Source organism: Scatophagus argus, chromosome 16, assembly GCF_020382885.2.
Source record: "Scatophagus argus isolate fScaArg1 chromosome 16, fScaArg1.pri, whole genome shotgun sequence".
Lineage (NCBI taxonomy): Eukaryota > Metazoa > Chordata > Actinopteri > Scatophagidae > Scatophagus > Scatophagus argus.
The window spans coordinates 5256631-5271931 of NC_058508.1; the positions used below are offsets into that span (position 1 = coordinate 5256631).

The 15301-nt window shown below is 39.8% G+C and overlaps 2 protein-coding genes across 2 annotated transcripts; one reads left to right on the top strand and one right to left on the bottom strand.

Annotated features, from left to right (window-relative positions):
- The first annotated feature begins 1307 nt into the window (after window positions 1-1307).
- Window positions 1308-3629, top strand: elof1 (elongation factor 1). The gene is made up of 4 exons (XM_046415907.1): window positions 1308-1529; window positions 2072-2203; window positions 2284-2354; window positions 2724-3629. The coding sequence occupies exons 2-4, from the start codon at window positions 2088-2090 to the stop codon at window positions 2786-2788; spliced, it is 252 nt and encodes an 83-aa protein (XP_046271863.1). The 5' UTR covers window positions 1308-1529; window positions 2072-2087; the 3' UTR covers window positions 2789-3629.
- Window positions 3307-13531, bottom strand: cnn1b (calponin 1, basic, smooth muscle, b). Its single transcript, XM_046415906.1, has 7 exons — window positions 13251-13531; window positions 8380-8501; window positions 8225-8291; window positions 7260-7397; window positions 6828-6944; window positions 6336-6482; window positions 3307-5711 (listed from the first exon to the last, which is right to left on the bottom strand). Exons 1-7 carry the CDS (start codon window positions 13308-13310, stop codon window positions 5466-5468), a joined length of 897 nt encoding a protein of 298 aa, XP_046271862.1. The 5' UTR covers window positions 13311-13531; the 3' UTR covers window positions 3307-5465.
- Between the last annotated feature and the right edge of the window lie 1770 nt (window positions 13532-15301).

Here is a 15301-nt window from a genome sequence, read left to right on the forward strand (position 1 = left end):
TCTTTGAAAGTGAATTTATTATAATAATTTTCCCCTTTTCATCCTCTTATTGGTTTCTTGTCGATGTGTTTCTTTCGCAGTCCCTGCTCTGGGTTTTACTTTTTACCAAAAAATGTTGTACTCCGCTTCGCCGCATGTGTATGGTGAGCAGCGGCGAAAGCAAATGCTGCTTATTAGCTTTAAGAGGTACAAATTGAAATATTTTATATTATTTATTTTACGGAGCAGCAAGCTGCTTAAGTCTGTAGCTGTAAAATAATAGAACTGTACGTGTCCTTTTATGTATTTACTGCTGAATGATGGTAGAAATAGACTTCATCAGTGTTTTAAGTGTGTGTGACTTATAATAGAGGATGCAAATCAAAAGTTGAGTTGAGATGCATAAGTAATAAAACCCGGTCTTTCTCAGCTCAACACAGTTGGTGCCTTTGTGGTCCGACATAACTGATAGCTTATGACATTTAACAAACGTGAGATTATATAAAACTTACATTAAAACAATATGAATGAAATGTAAATGTTTACTGAATGGTAGACATCACAGGATGCCTCAGTTTACATGGTTTTTACCTCAGATGTCAGAGGTTGCATCACACACACAAAAAAAGAAACATGTAATCCTGGCACTCGTACCTCATCGGTTCTCAGCAGCAGGGTCCTTGACTGCAGCAGTGAGAGGATTTCAACTTGAGAAGGTTTCATTTGTTTCTGTGGCTCTGCAGCCCAGCAGGAACTACACACACACACACACACACACACACACACACACACACACACACACATGCACACACACACACACAAACTTGTATGTTGAAGGCTATACATTCATGTGCAGAAACACGTATGCGTCTTCATCAGTGTGACACTAAAATGCTAATCATATTCATGTATTGCATTAGTAAGTCATTACTATGTTCTTCCTCAGATGCACAGACTTATTGTTTTCTTAATTTTTAGGATTCAATTCAAGGATTCAAGGAGCTTTATTGTCATTTCACACACGTAAAACATGAGTGGAACGAAATTAGTTTCCCCGGTCCCAGTATAAGCCCAGTTTCCTAACTAAATAAATATAAATATAAACAATGCTATATAATATAAAAACAGTGGAATATAAGTGAAAACAGTAGATGATATAAACACCAGTGTAAACAGTATAAACAGTAGTGCAAATGGCTGACAGGGTAGTGCAAAATGACCGTAGTGCAATGAACATGAGTAGTTTTTTAGCATATTCTGTAAGAAACCTTTGAACGGCAGGCTGTTGGATAATACATAGAGAATGTTGATTGTTGCCACCAGCAGATGGGAGAAGTTTGCCTTCAGGGTTTCTACCATCGGCGGGGGAGGGACTTAACTTAGAAGACGAAATTCACTATTGGATATATGAACTGTCATTCTTTACCTTTGAGCGAATCACAAATCGAACAAAATTCAGTACTGACCAATCAGAGACGTCCCATGTACAGACGCTGTATCCGGATAAAATTGTAAATACAGAGCATCCTCCGCTGCAAGAGATCGATTTGGTAAGTCAGACAGCAGTCACCTCACTACGCAAATGCGAAATAAGGCACTATATGACATGATATACACGCTCTTCATCTGAAAAGCGTATTTATCATCTTACACATTCCTTACCCACAGGCTATCAGCTGTTAGCCAGTTAGCTTGCTAGCATGTAGCGGTAGCCTTGTGGCGCTTAAGTGCAAGTGCTTTTCTTATCCTTTTTAGTTGAGCTGTTTAGCTGAAACTGTAGATGCAGAGAGTGAATGTTACTGTATTAAAACAAAATTCAGATTGTGCAATATAAATTAGAGGAAATGTCATTTGCTAACCAGGAGGAAGAACTATGATGTTGTCAGAGGAGCAGGAGTTAATTGTCTGAAATTAGGGATTTTACCAGTCTGTGATACAGGTGAACAGAGATTAAAGCAAGCCCGTGTAGTAATGTGTAAAGTAATGTCTTCTGACCAAACATTACTTGTTTGATGTTGGCCTATTACAGTTTCTCTAGTAGGTGAACGTTCGTATTCAGCTGTTTGTCATTGTTGTTGTCGTTTTTTTGCAGATAGACAACAGTACAAATGGGGCGCAGGAAGTCAAAGCGAAAGCCACCTCCCAAGAAAAAAATGACTGGTAACCTGGACACCCAGTTCACTTGTCCGTTCTGCAACCATGAAAAATCCTGTGATGTTAAAATGTAAGTAACTCAAAATGTTTTAGTAAAAGACAGAAAAATGCATCATAAACAACATAACTGAAATACAAAGTGTTTTCCAGGGAGCGCCCCCGTAACACAGGAATTATATCATGCAGCGTTTGCTTGGAGGAGTTCCAGACACCCATAACCTGTATCCTTTAACAAACATCATGTGTGGCCACATGAAAAGGAGCAAGTCGTTAGTTTTTGGTTCGAATCCTCAGATTTTATAATGCATGAATCACTGCACTGACTGAATAGTAAAAGAGGAAATCATACATATGCATGCTATATTTTTTTTTTATCACAATGTGTTTGTTGAAATCTTCATGGGGATCAAAATGCGAACATGTAAATCATTAAATTCTAAGATGAAGTCTTGGATTAAGGTTTAAGGTTAGTCAGGTAGAGGTGATGGGAAGTAAGTTTTCAGGAAATGAATATAACTCTGTGTAATGTCCTCACAAGTGATGGACAGGAATGGGAGTGTTCTGCAAGCCCCTTAACATTTTTTCAACAGATCTGTCAGAGCCAGTGGATGTTTACAGTGATTGGATCGATGCCTGTGAAGCAGCCAATCAATAGTCACGGTTTCCTGTGACTAACCTCACTCATTTACAGTTCCTCCCTTTGATTGGTCCACTGAATTAGGTGTTGTTAGCGCAAACATTAGAAACATCATGTTTTGGGTGTACGTGCACAACGTGTTTATTTTAACTTTGCTTTTTTTAACTTGCTGAGCACGTTCCTCTGGCTGGGCCAGAGGCCTGTTGTGTTGTTTTGTATACATCATAGTTCTCATTGTAAAATGTATCAGTGATTAGCGTATCAGTGTTTTTTGTTTGTTTGTTTGTTTGTTTTTTTAGTAGATCATGATGTTTTCCATTTTTAAAAAATAATTTCTGGTCTTACACATTCCATGTCCTCCATTTCTGTGCGTTGTGATTTATGAAGAAAATGTTTTTCTTGTCTTAAGGTTATTGTAGAGCCGTATTTAAAAGATTACACTGACAGAAATACTTGTACCCTTGTGAAAGTAGATTTAGTTTTCAGCCATGTCTCTTATGCACTGAAGTATTTTGTTGTTTATTTTTTTCAGACTGCCTTTTTTAAAATCACAATCATAATTTCTGTTACACTACTTCTGTGTATTTCACATATATTGTGTACTTTTAGATAATGACACTAATGAGAAATGAAATCTGAAGCATATTTTTCAAGTGTTTTTTTTTTTATTGCACAAATGTCAAGTTTAGTGAAAGGCATACAGGAAAAATCAAGAGGTTAGCAAAGATGTAAAGTTTGAACAATGTTGAAACAAAGCCAACACATTAAGGTGAAATGTTACTAAACATTTACTCAACATTGTTACTATTCTGGATATCACAGAAGGAATGATAATAAATGAATGACATGTTAAAAACAACATAACTGCATTTGATTGACTAAAATCTGTTTAGGTGATGTACATGTGCTTTTTCACCACTAGATGGCCCACTGCTACATGTTCCAGGTCATAGCTAAGACGCCTTTGCTGCTGAATGAAAAGTTAAAGAACCCAAATCTCTGCTTCTTCTTTCTGCACATGGACATGAACATGAAGCTCATTCAACAGCTAGTTTTGACAGTAATTCAGCGCCTGAATATTTTACCCAGATATGCAGAGGTTTTGATGTGTGACACCAGACCACAAGCGTCTGAGCCTCCTCCGGTTAAAAGTGTGTACATGTGTACTTTTCTGCCTTCAAATGTGTTGGAAATGAAGCCTGTAATAGTTAGTGACACCTGTGACCTTAGAGTAACGTTACATTCAAAACATTCAGTGGGTTAACAGTATGACGCAGAACGAGAGTCTCATAATTATATAACTTTCTACTTTGATGTTTTCGTTACTTACCATGGTGGATGAGCTACTCAGATATTTGAGTAAAAGTAGCAATGCCACAATGTTAAGATACCTCATTACAAGTAAAGTCCTGCATTTGAAATGTTACTTAAAGTATGTAAGCATTATTAGCAAAGTGTAAAAGTATGAAAAGTAAAAATACTCCATGCTGAAAAGGGGCCCTTGTGAGTATTATAATGTTATATTATTATTGCCTTTATTATTTTATAAACTCATTTGCTTTGTATATAAAATCTCATTTTGTAAAAGTAACTATAACTGTATTGGAGTGAAAATGAAAATATCATCTCAATGACAGTGCAAGGTAAGTATAAAGTGGCATTAAAAGGAATGTACCACAAGTTTGTACTTAAGTACCATATCTGAGTAAATGTACTTAGTTACATTCCACCATTGTTTACTGCACACAAGGTGAAGTCAGGTCAAGTGCAAACAAGCAACCGCTCTAAAGCCAAAGTTCACCGCGGCATAAGATGGAAGAAAAACATGGGACAAAAACTACCGGTGACTAAGTTTACCCTAATTCAAACTAAATATCACAACACCTACATTTGCTCTTTATAAAAGCACTGTCTGACAGACCCTCCCCCCCTACACACATTTCTACATACTTCCTGTACTGCACGCAAGCCATGTAAATTAGCCCTGTAAAAATAGCGTGATGGGTAATTTGGCGGGCCTGTGAACATGACTATTTGGTCAGCGCAGGTGCTCACAAAACCAAGCAAAGTCCGCACAAAGCTACATGTCCGCCCGCGTCGTCCGCCCCGGTCAGTCTGTGGACCAGGAATTTCTGTCATTCCAAGGAGTTGAATCCTAGAGCCTGCAGGGCTCCAACATGGACTCTGTTCCGACTGGGTCAAAGTTCAACAGCAGCCACGCTGTTTGCTTTCAAGAAACTTTCAAATTCTGCTTCGTCAGTGTTCAAACTGGACTGGAAGGGAAGGGAGGTGAGGCATGGGGTATAAACACTCAAATCTCTAATTACAATGCAAGTATAAAAAGCTGTAGAAAAAAAAAACTATAAATAGCCAAAGGTCATTAAATCGGCACTGTGGGTATTTTTAGCGGTAATAAAATGAATCAGAGCAATACAGAGGTTGGCCACTGCATGAATTTTTTTGATTTAAGGTCAGTGTAAACATTTTTCTCATTTACTCATGGAAAGACAAACAATAAATTCCTAAGAGTAAAAGCATGTTTAGAAAAAGCTGGGGAAGGAGGACGACAATGACGTCAGTCAGTGTTAAATAATAGTCTGGAAGGTTTGCTTGACACAAAGACAGCTGTGGATGGTTGTCTGAAGTTAAGCAAAGAGGAGGGAGAGAGGGCAGGGTGAGGCTGTCCGTGGTTTTCTTAGTCAGAGTACTGGTTGTAGCCATCAAACTCCACCTCGCTACCGTTGTTATAGTAGGTCTCAATGGGGTTGGAGCAGTACTTGTTGTCGTAGACCTGGCGGGGCAGGCCGTAGGTGGTCATGCCCTGCTGGGAGGCCACTTTGTTGGTGCCCATCTGCAGAGAGATGGTGGTGGTGTCACAGGTCTCCAGCTCCAGCTTCTTGTCAAAGATGTGTCTCCTGGTTCCCGGCGCTGTCATGCCAGCCTGGAGGACAGAGAGCAAGTGGAAAGGTTACTGACATACTGACAATGTATACATGTTAAATCCTAAAAACGTCTTGAACAGACGATGACTGTCTATCATTACTTGTTCTGTGCAGGGTTGCGGTTCATCAGTCCTCCATAAACTGACATACAGCTCATGCACATACTTAGCATGAGCATTTTTTGGACTGATGTAACTCCAAGGCAGAGGCCTTCATCTGCACCATCAGTCATATTCTTTTTGGCACTTCTAGCAAAATACTGAAACTGTTTAAATAATTCTTCACTATCCTTTTTAACTATTTATTCATTTCTTTCAGTTAATCCATTTTTAATAACATATATGCTACTTTTTGCCATTACTACTCATTTTCAGTTTTAAGTTTCAACTGTTTATCATTTACTATCAGCTAAGTATTTAGTTGAGCTACTCCACAGTTTTTCCACATATCCCCCCAACAGACCAGTACCTGATTGGGAATGCTGTGCTGAAGCACCAAATCAACTTGTTGCCATGCATAATTAATAGAAAATGTGTGGTTCATCTTTAAATGTCTGAGATTCTCACAAAATAAAAGTGTAAAATGGAAGAATAAAGGCATAGTAAAGTGTAGGTCTCTTCTACCTGGCTGGCTCCCTTGTTGGTGCCCATCTGTAGACTGATAGTAGACTGGTCCATTGGGTTGTCCATGGCCATCTTGGAATCATACAGATGGCGTCGTGTGCCATAAGAGGTCATGCCCTTTTGGCTGGCAAGCTTGTTGGTGCCCATCTGGAGAAACAGCAAAATGGAGAGAGTTAAATAACTCAAAACACCCTGTTAGTTTCAAGTACATATTTGTCACTTTGAGCAGCCATTGCACAACTGAAAACAAAATGTATAATGGTTAAATTCCCATTAATCTGTTATCATTCTACGACAGAGAGAGAGAGAGAGAGAGAGAGAGAGAGAGAGAGAGAGAGAAGAATCGGTTAAGGTATTTCTATGAAGAGTCATTCAGCATGATACCAGCAGGGGGCACAATGACAATCCACTGCAAAGCATCTTGGCCAGCAGAACATGAATGTACGGCCATAAAGTAGTGGGTTACAGGTTTAGCATTTCTGTTGCTCTGACCTGCAGGCCTATGATGTTCCGTCCCTCCCTGAGCTTTTCTGGAGCGAAGCGGCGCTGCTGTTTCTCTGCGTACTTCACTCCTATGTCGTACTTGGAGTGGAAACCTTTGGACTTGGCCTGAGAAAGTAAAATGGCAGAGACAGAAAGGAAAATAATGGTAATAGAGAGTATTGTTCTCACTCGTATTGCTTTTATTATGCTTTTGCCTTGTTGTATTGTTACTCCATGTAACACAAACCACCCACACAGGTAGACTACATGCTGCAACATCTATATAAATATAACATACATCTATGCTCAAAGATTCTGTAGGCTACAAATGATATTCTATTTGCACCTGATTGTCTCATTCAGGACAGTTCAGCACCAACATCAGCCGACAACAGATGTCACTGGAGTAACTGCATGTGTGGTGTGTGTGGCTGCCCTCACCATTCCAGCCAGAGCGATGAGCGTGCTCTGGACCTGAGTGTGGTTGACATTCTCAAACAGATCGTTGGCCTCAAAGAGGTCATGCGGCTTTAGACCGTAGTCTGTGATCGCACGGACAAAATTCCCTATGTTTTCCAGCTGAGGAACAAAAGTAGACAGAAAGAAAAATAAATGGAACTTGTTGAGAAGAGCAGTTGTTTATAAATGTATATTGTGTTGGACCCCCTCCCCTCCCCTCCCCTCCCCTGCTGCCCAAAAAACGTATTGACTGATACAAAAATAATCCCTGATCCCGACTAATCCCGATTTGACAATCAACAGAGAAGTGGGAGTGCTTCTTGCAAAGTAAACCTTTAACCATTTATTTGCCGTCTTGCCGAGAGTTAACTAAAAAGATGGATGCCACTCTCATATCTGTGCAGCAACATGAAGCCTCCACTACCAGCCGGTTACTTTGATTGACAAAAATACTAGAAACACTGGGAAACATTTAACCTGAGATATAATGTGTTAATCAGCATGCTTTAGAGGTGCTGGTAGGACAGAACCAGACTACCTGTTTGCAACCTGTTTTGTTTTGTTTTAATGTTGTATACTTTGGTGAGGACACTATAAATAAAAAAAAGTGAGATCCTAGTGAGTGCACAGAAACTAAATTAAATGATGATTGCTAAATATTGACAGTAATGCAAGACGTTTTTGTTTTTTTTATCTGTGCATTATTTGAAAATCTGACTGTGTGTGCCTTCATTTACAAGTGTTGATTTGTCAGTGAACATTTTGAACAAACCTTAAAAGCACTATTTTCTTTTTCAGTCCTATAAAAGGCTAATAAAAGCCATTCTGAGATGGGCTTTATTTGATATGGTAGCTACTTTATGGATTGTAAATAAGCCATGTGTTGTTAATGCCCATACGGCAGACTAACGCGGTCTACTTTTGTTTCCATAGAGCTGGTGCATTACCTGGTGCCAGTTTTGAGTGGAGTGGTTGATCTTTTTCACAGAACCTGGCTGGAGAACATTAATAAGCCTGCAAAGAAAAATGCCCATTTTTAGGGGGATTTCAGCAATAATATTATAGAAACGAGTATGACTGACGTTTCTGTGTAACCACTCACTCGCACAACAGGACTCCATCCTTCAGACTTTCCATGAAGTTGTCCCCGATTCGCTTGGCAGTCACATCCTGAATCCACAGCCTCAGCTCTTCTTCCTTCTGGGGGTCGTACTTCCCTGCAAGCTGTAGCAGAGATGGAACAGAGGTCAAATATGAGACCAGTGTGCAATTTTCTCATAATTTCCAAAAAAAAAAAACCCAAAATGCTGGCAAGAAAAAAATAAAAACAACAAAGCCTTCTTTTATTTACATTTTTATATCAGTGGTACACTGACAAAAGATCCTCCAGGCTATAGTAGCAGTTAATTGGAGTTAAACAATTGGAAGTTTACCGAAAATAACATATTTTTTCCCCCTGAAACAAATTATTTTCAGGCAAACCTTTTCAGTAAATTATTAAATAACACAGACATAAAATATGGTGCTATCTTTGCATTTGAGAAAAATAAAACAACTGCAGTAAAACAATTTAATGAAATTCTATGGAAGGAAGGAAAAAGAATATAAGCGACATGACAATCAGATCCGAAAGAAACATCAGCTTAACGGTTTCTTTCATGCCCGATGTCAGGTTTTCAGTAACTACTAGAACTAGTTTCGCTCATTCTTTTCTCACAGCTGTAGAGTCTTTGAAAGTCTTACTGTATAATAAAAATACTTAAGAGATGAGGGGTACAACAAGAACGGGAAGAAAAATGAAAATGAAAAACGCCTGTGGACATTCCTGCATGGAGAAACACACTGGCCTCCTCTCTCTTCTCTATGTTTTTCCTTATTGGCACAAAGAAGCTGCCTCTAATACTTTGAATTCTGGCATGCTTTAAAGCTACCCCCACCCCCACCCCACACACACACACACACATATACACACACCCCACATCCCCTTTTCCTGAATGTTCTACAGATAAGTCTTCACAGTCTGGGATCAGCAGCCAACACAAATAAGTATTTCAAAGCTGCAGGGATAGCGTAGCTTCCAGTCCATCACACCAAACTTGGGAGAAACAGCTTTCCCACACACTCCTCCCTCTCCCTCACGCAGTCTTGCTCTCCCTCTCCAATTGGCCGAGCTCATATTTCTCTCTTTCTCTCTCTCCTTCTGGGTTTTCCAGAATCTGCCCTTTTACAGAGAGTCAACTATTCAGGCAAACCATGTCTGATAAAGACAGGCCAAGATCGACAGGTCCTGCTTCCAGACGAGGTAGTTTAGCTCAGAGATGGATTTAGTTGGGTTGTTATTCTCATTGCAGAGCTCAGGAATGCAGTCAGAACTGCTTTTGTTCTGCACTTTTAAAGCCATTTTTAATTCATACACTTGAAGCACATAAAGACAGACAAACAGCATACATTTTTTGATGACTGATGGACTAGAGTAGATAATGTTGGGTATCAAACCTTATTTGAAATTTGTCTTTAACACCAAGTGCCAAAAAGCTTCCCAAAATTAGGAAGGAAGGAAGGAAGGAAGGAAAGTGACATATCTTGTCATTGGAGGGAACTCACTCCAATGAAATTTGTTCTCTGCATTTAACCCACCCAAGTGACGTGCACACACACACAGCAAACCCGGGGCAGTGGGCGACCGCGTGCAGCGCCCGGGGAGCAGTGGGGGTTAGGTACCTTGCTCAAGGGTACCTCAGCCATGGACACCGGGACGGGGAATCGAACCAGCGATCCACCGGTAACGGGTCCGACACCCTAACCGCTGATCCACGACTGCCCCAAAAATTAGCTAATACAAGCTAACATTAACCACCAGAAACTACTGGACATTCTGCACCAAAACTGAATTTAGCTTTTCATACATTTAAGGAAGACTATGTTATTTCTTCTGAAGTTGTCTAGGGTAGCTTTAAACAAAAGTACCAGTACAACAATAAAACAAACAAGCATAAGTCCTGCTTGTGTGTCAGAAGCACTTGGCGAAAGTGAAGCTACTTTTAACTACTTTAAATGCAGTTGGGCCATTTGGTCCAGTGGTTCCCAACCCACTTGTGTATTTGTGCAAGCACTCTACTGTAAGCTGGCAGTAAATGTTGGAAATTCTTCATTTGGTTTATCTGTTAAAATCAGTTAAGAATGTTGCCAATTTTAGACTGTATTTTATTTTATTCAGGCAAAGTAGGTGATTGCATGTTTTATGCTTCAGATATTTCTTTTTGTTAAGAAAAGGTTTTATAAACACACACACAATGATGAAACCCACATTTCTTTAAGTGAAAAGAAATATAGAAGAAAAAAAGGGATTGTTTTTAGTAGCAAACCCTGCCTTAAGGCAAGACTAACTAACTAACTTTTATTAAAATGTGACCACAAGTGGCAGTTGCTGAATAATGACAAATACTAAAAACACTGTAACTATACCATAGTTGACAAAGTAAAGAAAAAGCATTGACTCAGTCACACCATGTAATGTCAGCTACACAGGAATATCTAAAGGTTGCCAGCGTTAGCTACCACAAGCTACTGGTCATACCAGACCAAGTAAGGCTGTAGCAGAAAAATCTGTGAGTGTATTGAAGCAATCAGGTGTGTGCTTTACTGCTCATGAATTCTGTTTTTATTTGAAAGAGAAATGGTGGGTCATTTCTTCTTTTAAAAGCTATATAGCTTCTCTTTAAGTACTGGTCCAAAACTATGGAGAATTTCAGATCATTTGCGATATTGCATATTACCATGTGGGTTCCAACAACAGACAATGAGTGTAAATTTATCAAGCTGTTAGCAACTGATATGTGAAAATCCCTCCATACTCAAAGGAATATTTCCACTGACATCAGTTCCAGGTGTCCTCATGCAGTGTACCATGCATGCTTTGTGTGAGCTGCTGGCATGACTTTGTCTCCACCAACTATCTCCTGTCCACCTGTGTTCTGTCAGGACAGTGTTTTGTCATTCTTGACTTCCATGTAAACTGTTTAGAGTAAGGACACTTTCTCAAGTTCCAAGTCAGAGCCGGGTCACTCCTTAAAAGGCCATTAGATTATGCTGATGTAGCTGTCAGTCTTTCTGCTGCATCTCTGCTGCTCTCTGATGTCACGCTGCTGGAACTTACCATCTCTGCATGACTCGCGAAGCCCCATGGCTCAAATAAACATTTTATTTCCCTGGCTGACATTGTACATAGACTGTACCTCTCTGCTTGCTTGTGTGTGTACATATTCGACTTGGAAAATGTGCAGAGAGAGAAGTAAAATAACAGCAAGACCAGCACCAACATCTCAAACCTTCAAATCGGACTACAACCCAGCTGACTGCTGAACAGCAGCAATGAAAGCAAGCAGGTTTCACAGAGCGCAGTGCACCTCTATGTGAGCATAAAGCTCTGATGAGAGATGGCACTATTCAGGGAAGCAGAGACATCCCTCCAGCACAGTGATGATGATGATGATGATGATGATGATGATCTGGAAGTTGGAACAGTCACAGGCTGACCTTTCTCATCCTAAGCAGCTCTGACTCATCCCACTATACAGAGTCACTACTGTCATGATACAGGCAGCAAAGAAATGTTAAAATATTCCATTTACAAATCACTTCCTGTCAGGAGGGTGATGGTTCAAATGTGTGGAAAAACAACATGCTTGCCTTTACAACACCATGCAGAGGTGGAATGTAACTATGTACATTTACTCAAGTACTTCAGCTCAAATTTGCACTATTTCTACTTTAACTACTATTTATGCTATAAACTGCTTCACTGCATTGCAGAGGAAAATCTTGTGCTTCACTGCACTACTTTACAGGTTAATGTTTTACATATATTTGTACACACTGTCAGTAAAACTCATTCCTTTTACGGTAGAAATATTGGTGATTTAGGCCCTGAATTCATAATGAAGTATTTTTTTTACACTGCGTAGCTCAAGTCGTCCCTCCACCACTTTCTCATGTCGTGCTTACTCACTTGGTAAATTATTCTTTCATAACAGTCTGTATTTTGAAGAATCGGCTTTTGTTGGCAGTATATATATTTTTACATACACACACTGAATTTGTCCTCTGCATTTAACCCATCCGTAGTTGAACACACATGCAACACCCAGCAAATTACATGCAGTGAAACACCCAGGAGCAGTGGGCTGCCACTGTCAGGCGCCCGGGGAGCAAACTGGGGGTTAAGTGCCTTAAAAAAAAATTTGGCAAATCAAGCTCAAAATCTTCACCTTACAAAAAAGGTTACATTTTCTTCATGTTTCAACCAGTTCAACCTCTTACAGCCAAGGAGCTCAGTGAACCAAAACCAGAAGAATAACAGAGCAAACCCCCTCCCTCTGGTGCTGCGCTCTCAGACTAAATGTCCTGGCCCTTCATAATCACACTAATAATTTGGTCTAGAGAGAGACTTACTTTCACCTCCACAACAAACACTTTGATCCATTATTAAAAGGCAGGAGAGTGCATACAAATTGGAATCTCACTGGAATGAGATGCTTTCTCACATCACAGCCACTTAAATAATGTAACTTTATCAGGCAAATAAAATATCTGATTTAAGAGTAGGTACATTTTAAGTAGGTCAGTTTTGTTTGTTATTTTTTACATCTAGCCTGTAGCCAATTAGCCGTTACCAAGGTTTTATCCTGCAATATACTGTTTTTTCTCCTTATAAGGACCTCAAAAATCTAACTAACAGCCGTTTGACCGCAGTCCCACTGTAGAGGATTTGCTTTAAGGAACTCCATCTTTATTCAGTTATAATTTAGAGGAAAATATTCAAAGAGGGCCACAGTTAGTGTTCTGCACATTCGCCAGCACGCTAGGTAGCCTTCAGTGACCCTTGACCTCACATGAGGAATAAATGCTCCAGCCATATTCTGCCTATATATTCTGTAAATAAACTTCCTAACAGTATAAAAACTGTTCACCCACCTTGCTCTTGACCTCAGCAGAAAGTCCGAAGGCTGGGCCGCTCCTGAAATGTGTTGTCATTCTGTTGTTTTGTCTATTTACAGTGGAGCTGAGAGAGGAGGGCTTTAAAAATGGAGAAGCAGGTTACAGCTCTGTGTTCGAGGCAGGAGAAACGCACAGAAAAGTCCCGAACTAATCCTTGGGTATCTAATTTTTTTTTTAAATATATATTAATGTAGTCGTCGCAGTCGTGCTCGGACCTGCTGGTGAGGCTTTTGGACAACTTTCCGACACTTTTCTGAATCTTTTTTAAACTCTTCCCATGTGTGTGCGCTCTGATTGGTCGGGGACACCGTCCAATCCGGACGCAGTCTTCTCATCGAGGGAGGGGAGGGGGGGTGATGTCACCACTCGGGTATTAGATTTAATCATTGTCACTTTTTCCACCTTCAAGCCATTCGGGGATGCTTTTCACCAGTGTCGCACTACGCTGAAGTTATGTCATTGTCATGTTCAGCTGAATTCGTGATATTAGTCATGGTCTTGAAACGCATTTCAGTGTAATGTGTGATGAATCAATAATTATCACAGTAAACCTAAGAGTATTATTACGATAGGGCCGCATAAGAAGATGCTTAAACAACAACAACAAATTTACAAACACAGCTATAATATTATTGCTAGTGTTTACCTTATGTCACTGAATCTGTGGTGCTTTGAGCTAAATGCTATCAATCTGCTTAACTTGTAGTGGCAATGCTAACATTTGCTAATGGCTTGGTCATTAGTTCAGAAGGTTTTAGGTCTTAAGCCAGCATTAAGGGCAAACTGAAATTTTGAGCTGATGATGGCACAAGATGAAAAGCTTTTCCTCTATAGGATCTTGGATATCTGTAGTAGATTTCCAGACAATCAAACAACCATTTAATAGCAGCAACCAAAAATATTCACCTTAATGTTGTGGTAGATGAGAAGTCAGAAGGATTCATCATCTGGGAACCATAAACCACATCTGTGTGAAAAATTAAGGAATGAAATAAAACTCTGACCTGCACGTACTGATTTGTGTTAAGTTATCCTAAATGTTTTAAATTAGGTTGTTTTTGAACTGTACAAGTCTGGAATCTGCTGCATTTTCACTGCACTTTCAATGGCAGAAAGGTTTTACACACTGTGGACACAATATAAGGTTTTTGATTGTTGACCAAGCAGTCTCATCACAAGGTCCATTTTGTAGATATTGGAGAACTTAAGATTGCAGGCCACGATCTTCCTCAGCAGATGGAGTTGCCCACACAGATACAAATCTCTCTGAGCACTACAAGGTCTTAGTCACGTTATTTGTTCACACTGGAAAACAGCATCAGCAACAAAACCATCTGACCCAAAGGTCCATTTAGAAGCTGGTCTTGAGCTTTCAGTTGTATTAAAAAAAAAATTCAATCTTGATTTTTAAGCTGACATGAAAAAAAGTCCATAAGGTGCTCAGACAAATGGATATCACAATAATAATTCCACCACAATGGGTTAACTTGGTCTGCCAAAGAAGACTTTTGGGATGGTTAAAGGAGCTCCAGCAGCAGCTAAACCCACATTCCATACAGATTATCACTCATTAAGGTATCATTTTTTTTATTTATCAGCCAAGTACTTCAGTACACACTGGCCTTTATATCCTTTAAAACATGCTGGAAGTTTTCACATAGATAATATAGATTTTCTTATCATGAAAAGTCACAACTGAGTCACGTTCTGAATTGTAAAATCTCCACACAGTGCTCAGGGAGTGATATAGCATTTCTGACATGTTTAACTGTGCATTGAAGCTACTGTAGAGAGCCTGATGTCACTCTAGGAACAATGAGGTAGTTTTCCTCTTTTACTCCAGTGTGTTACCTCTCTTTCCCTCAGCAGCAGGCAGATGACAGGGAAAGGAATGCAGCAGATTCAGGGGGTCTGTGGAGGGGAGATTCGGGGGGTGACAGGGGAGGCGGCTCCCCGGACAGCATGATTCACCCTCTGCTTTCTCTTTTGTGTGTGTTTGTGTATGCCACTAGCAGACAACATGTCAG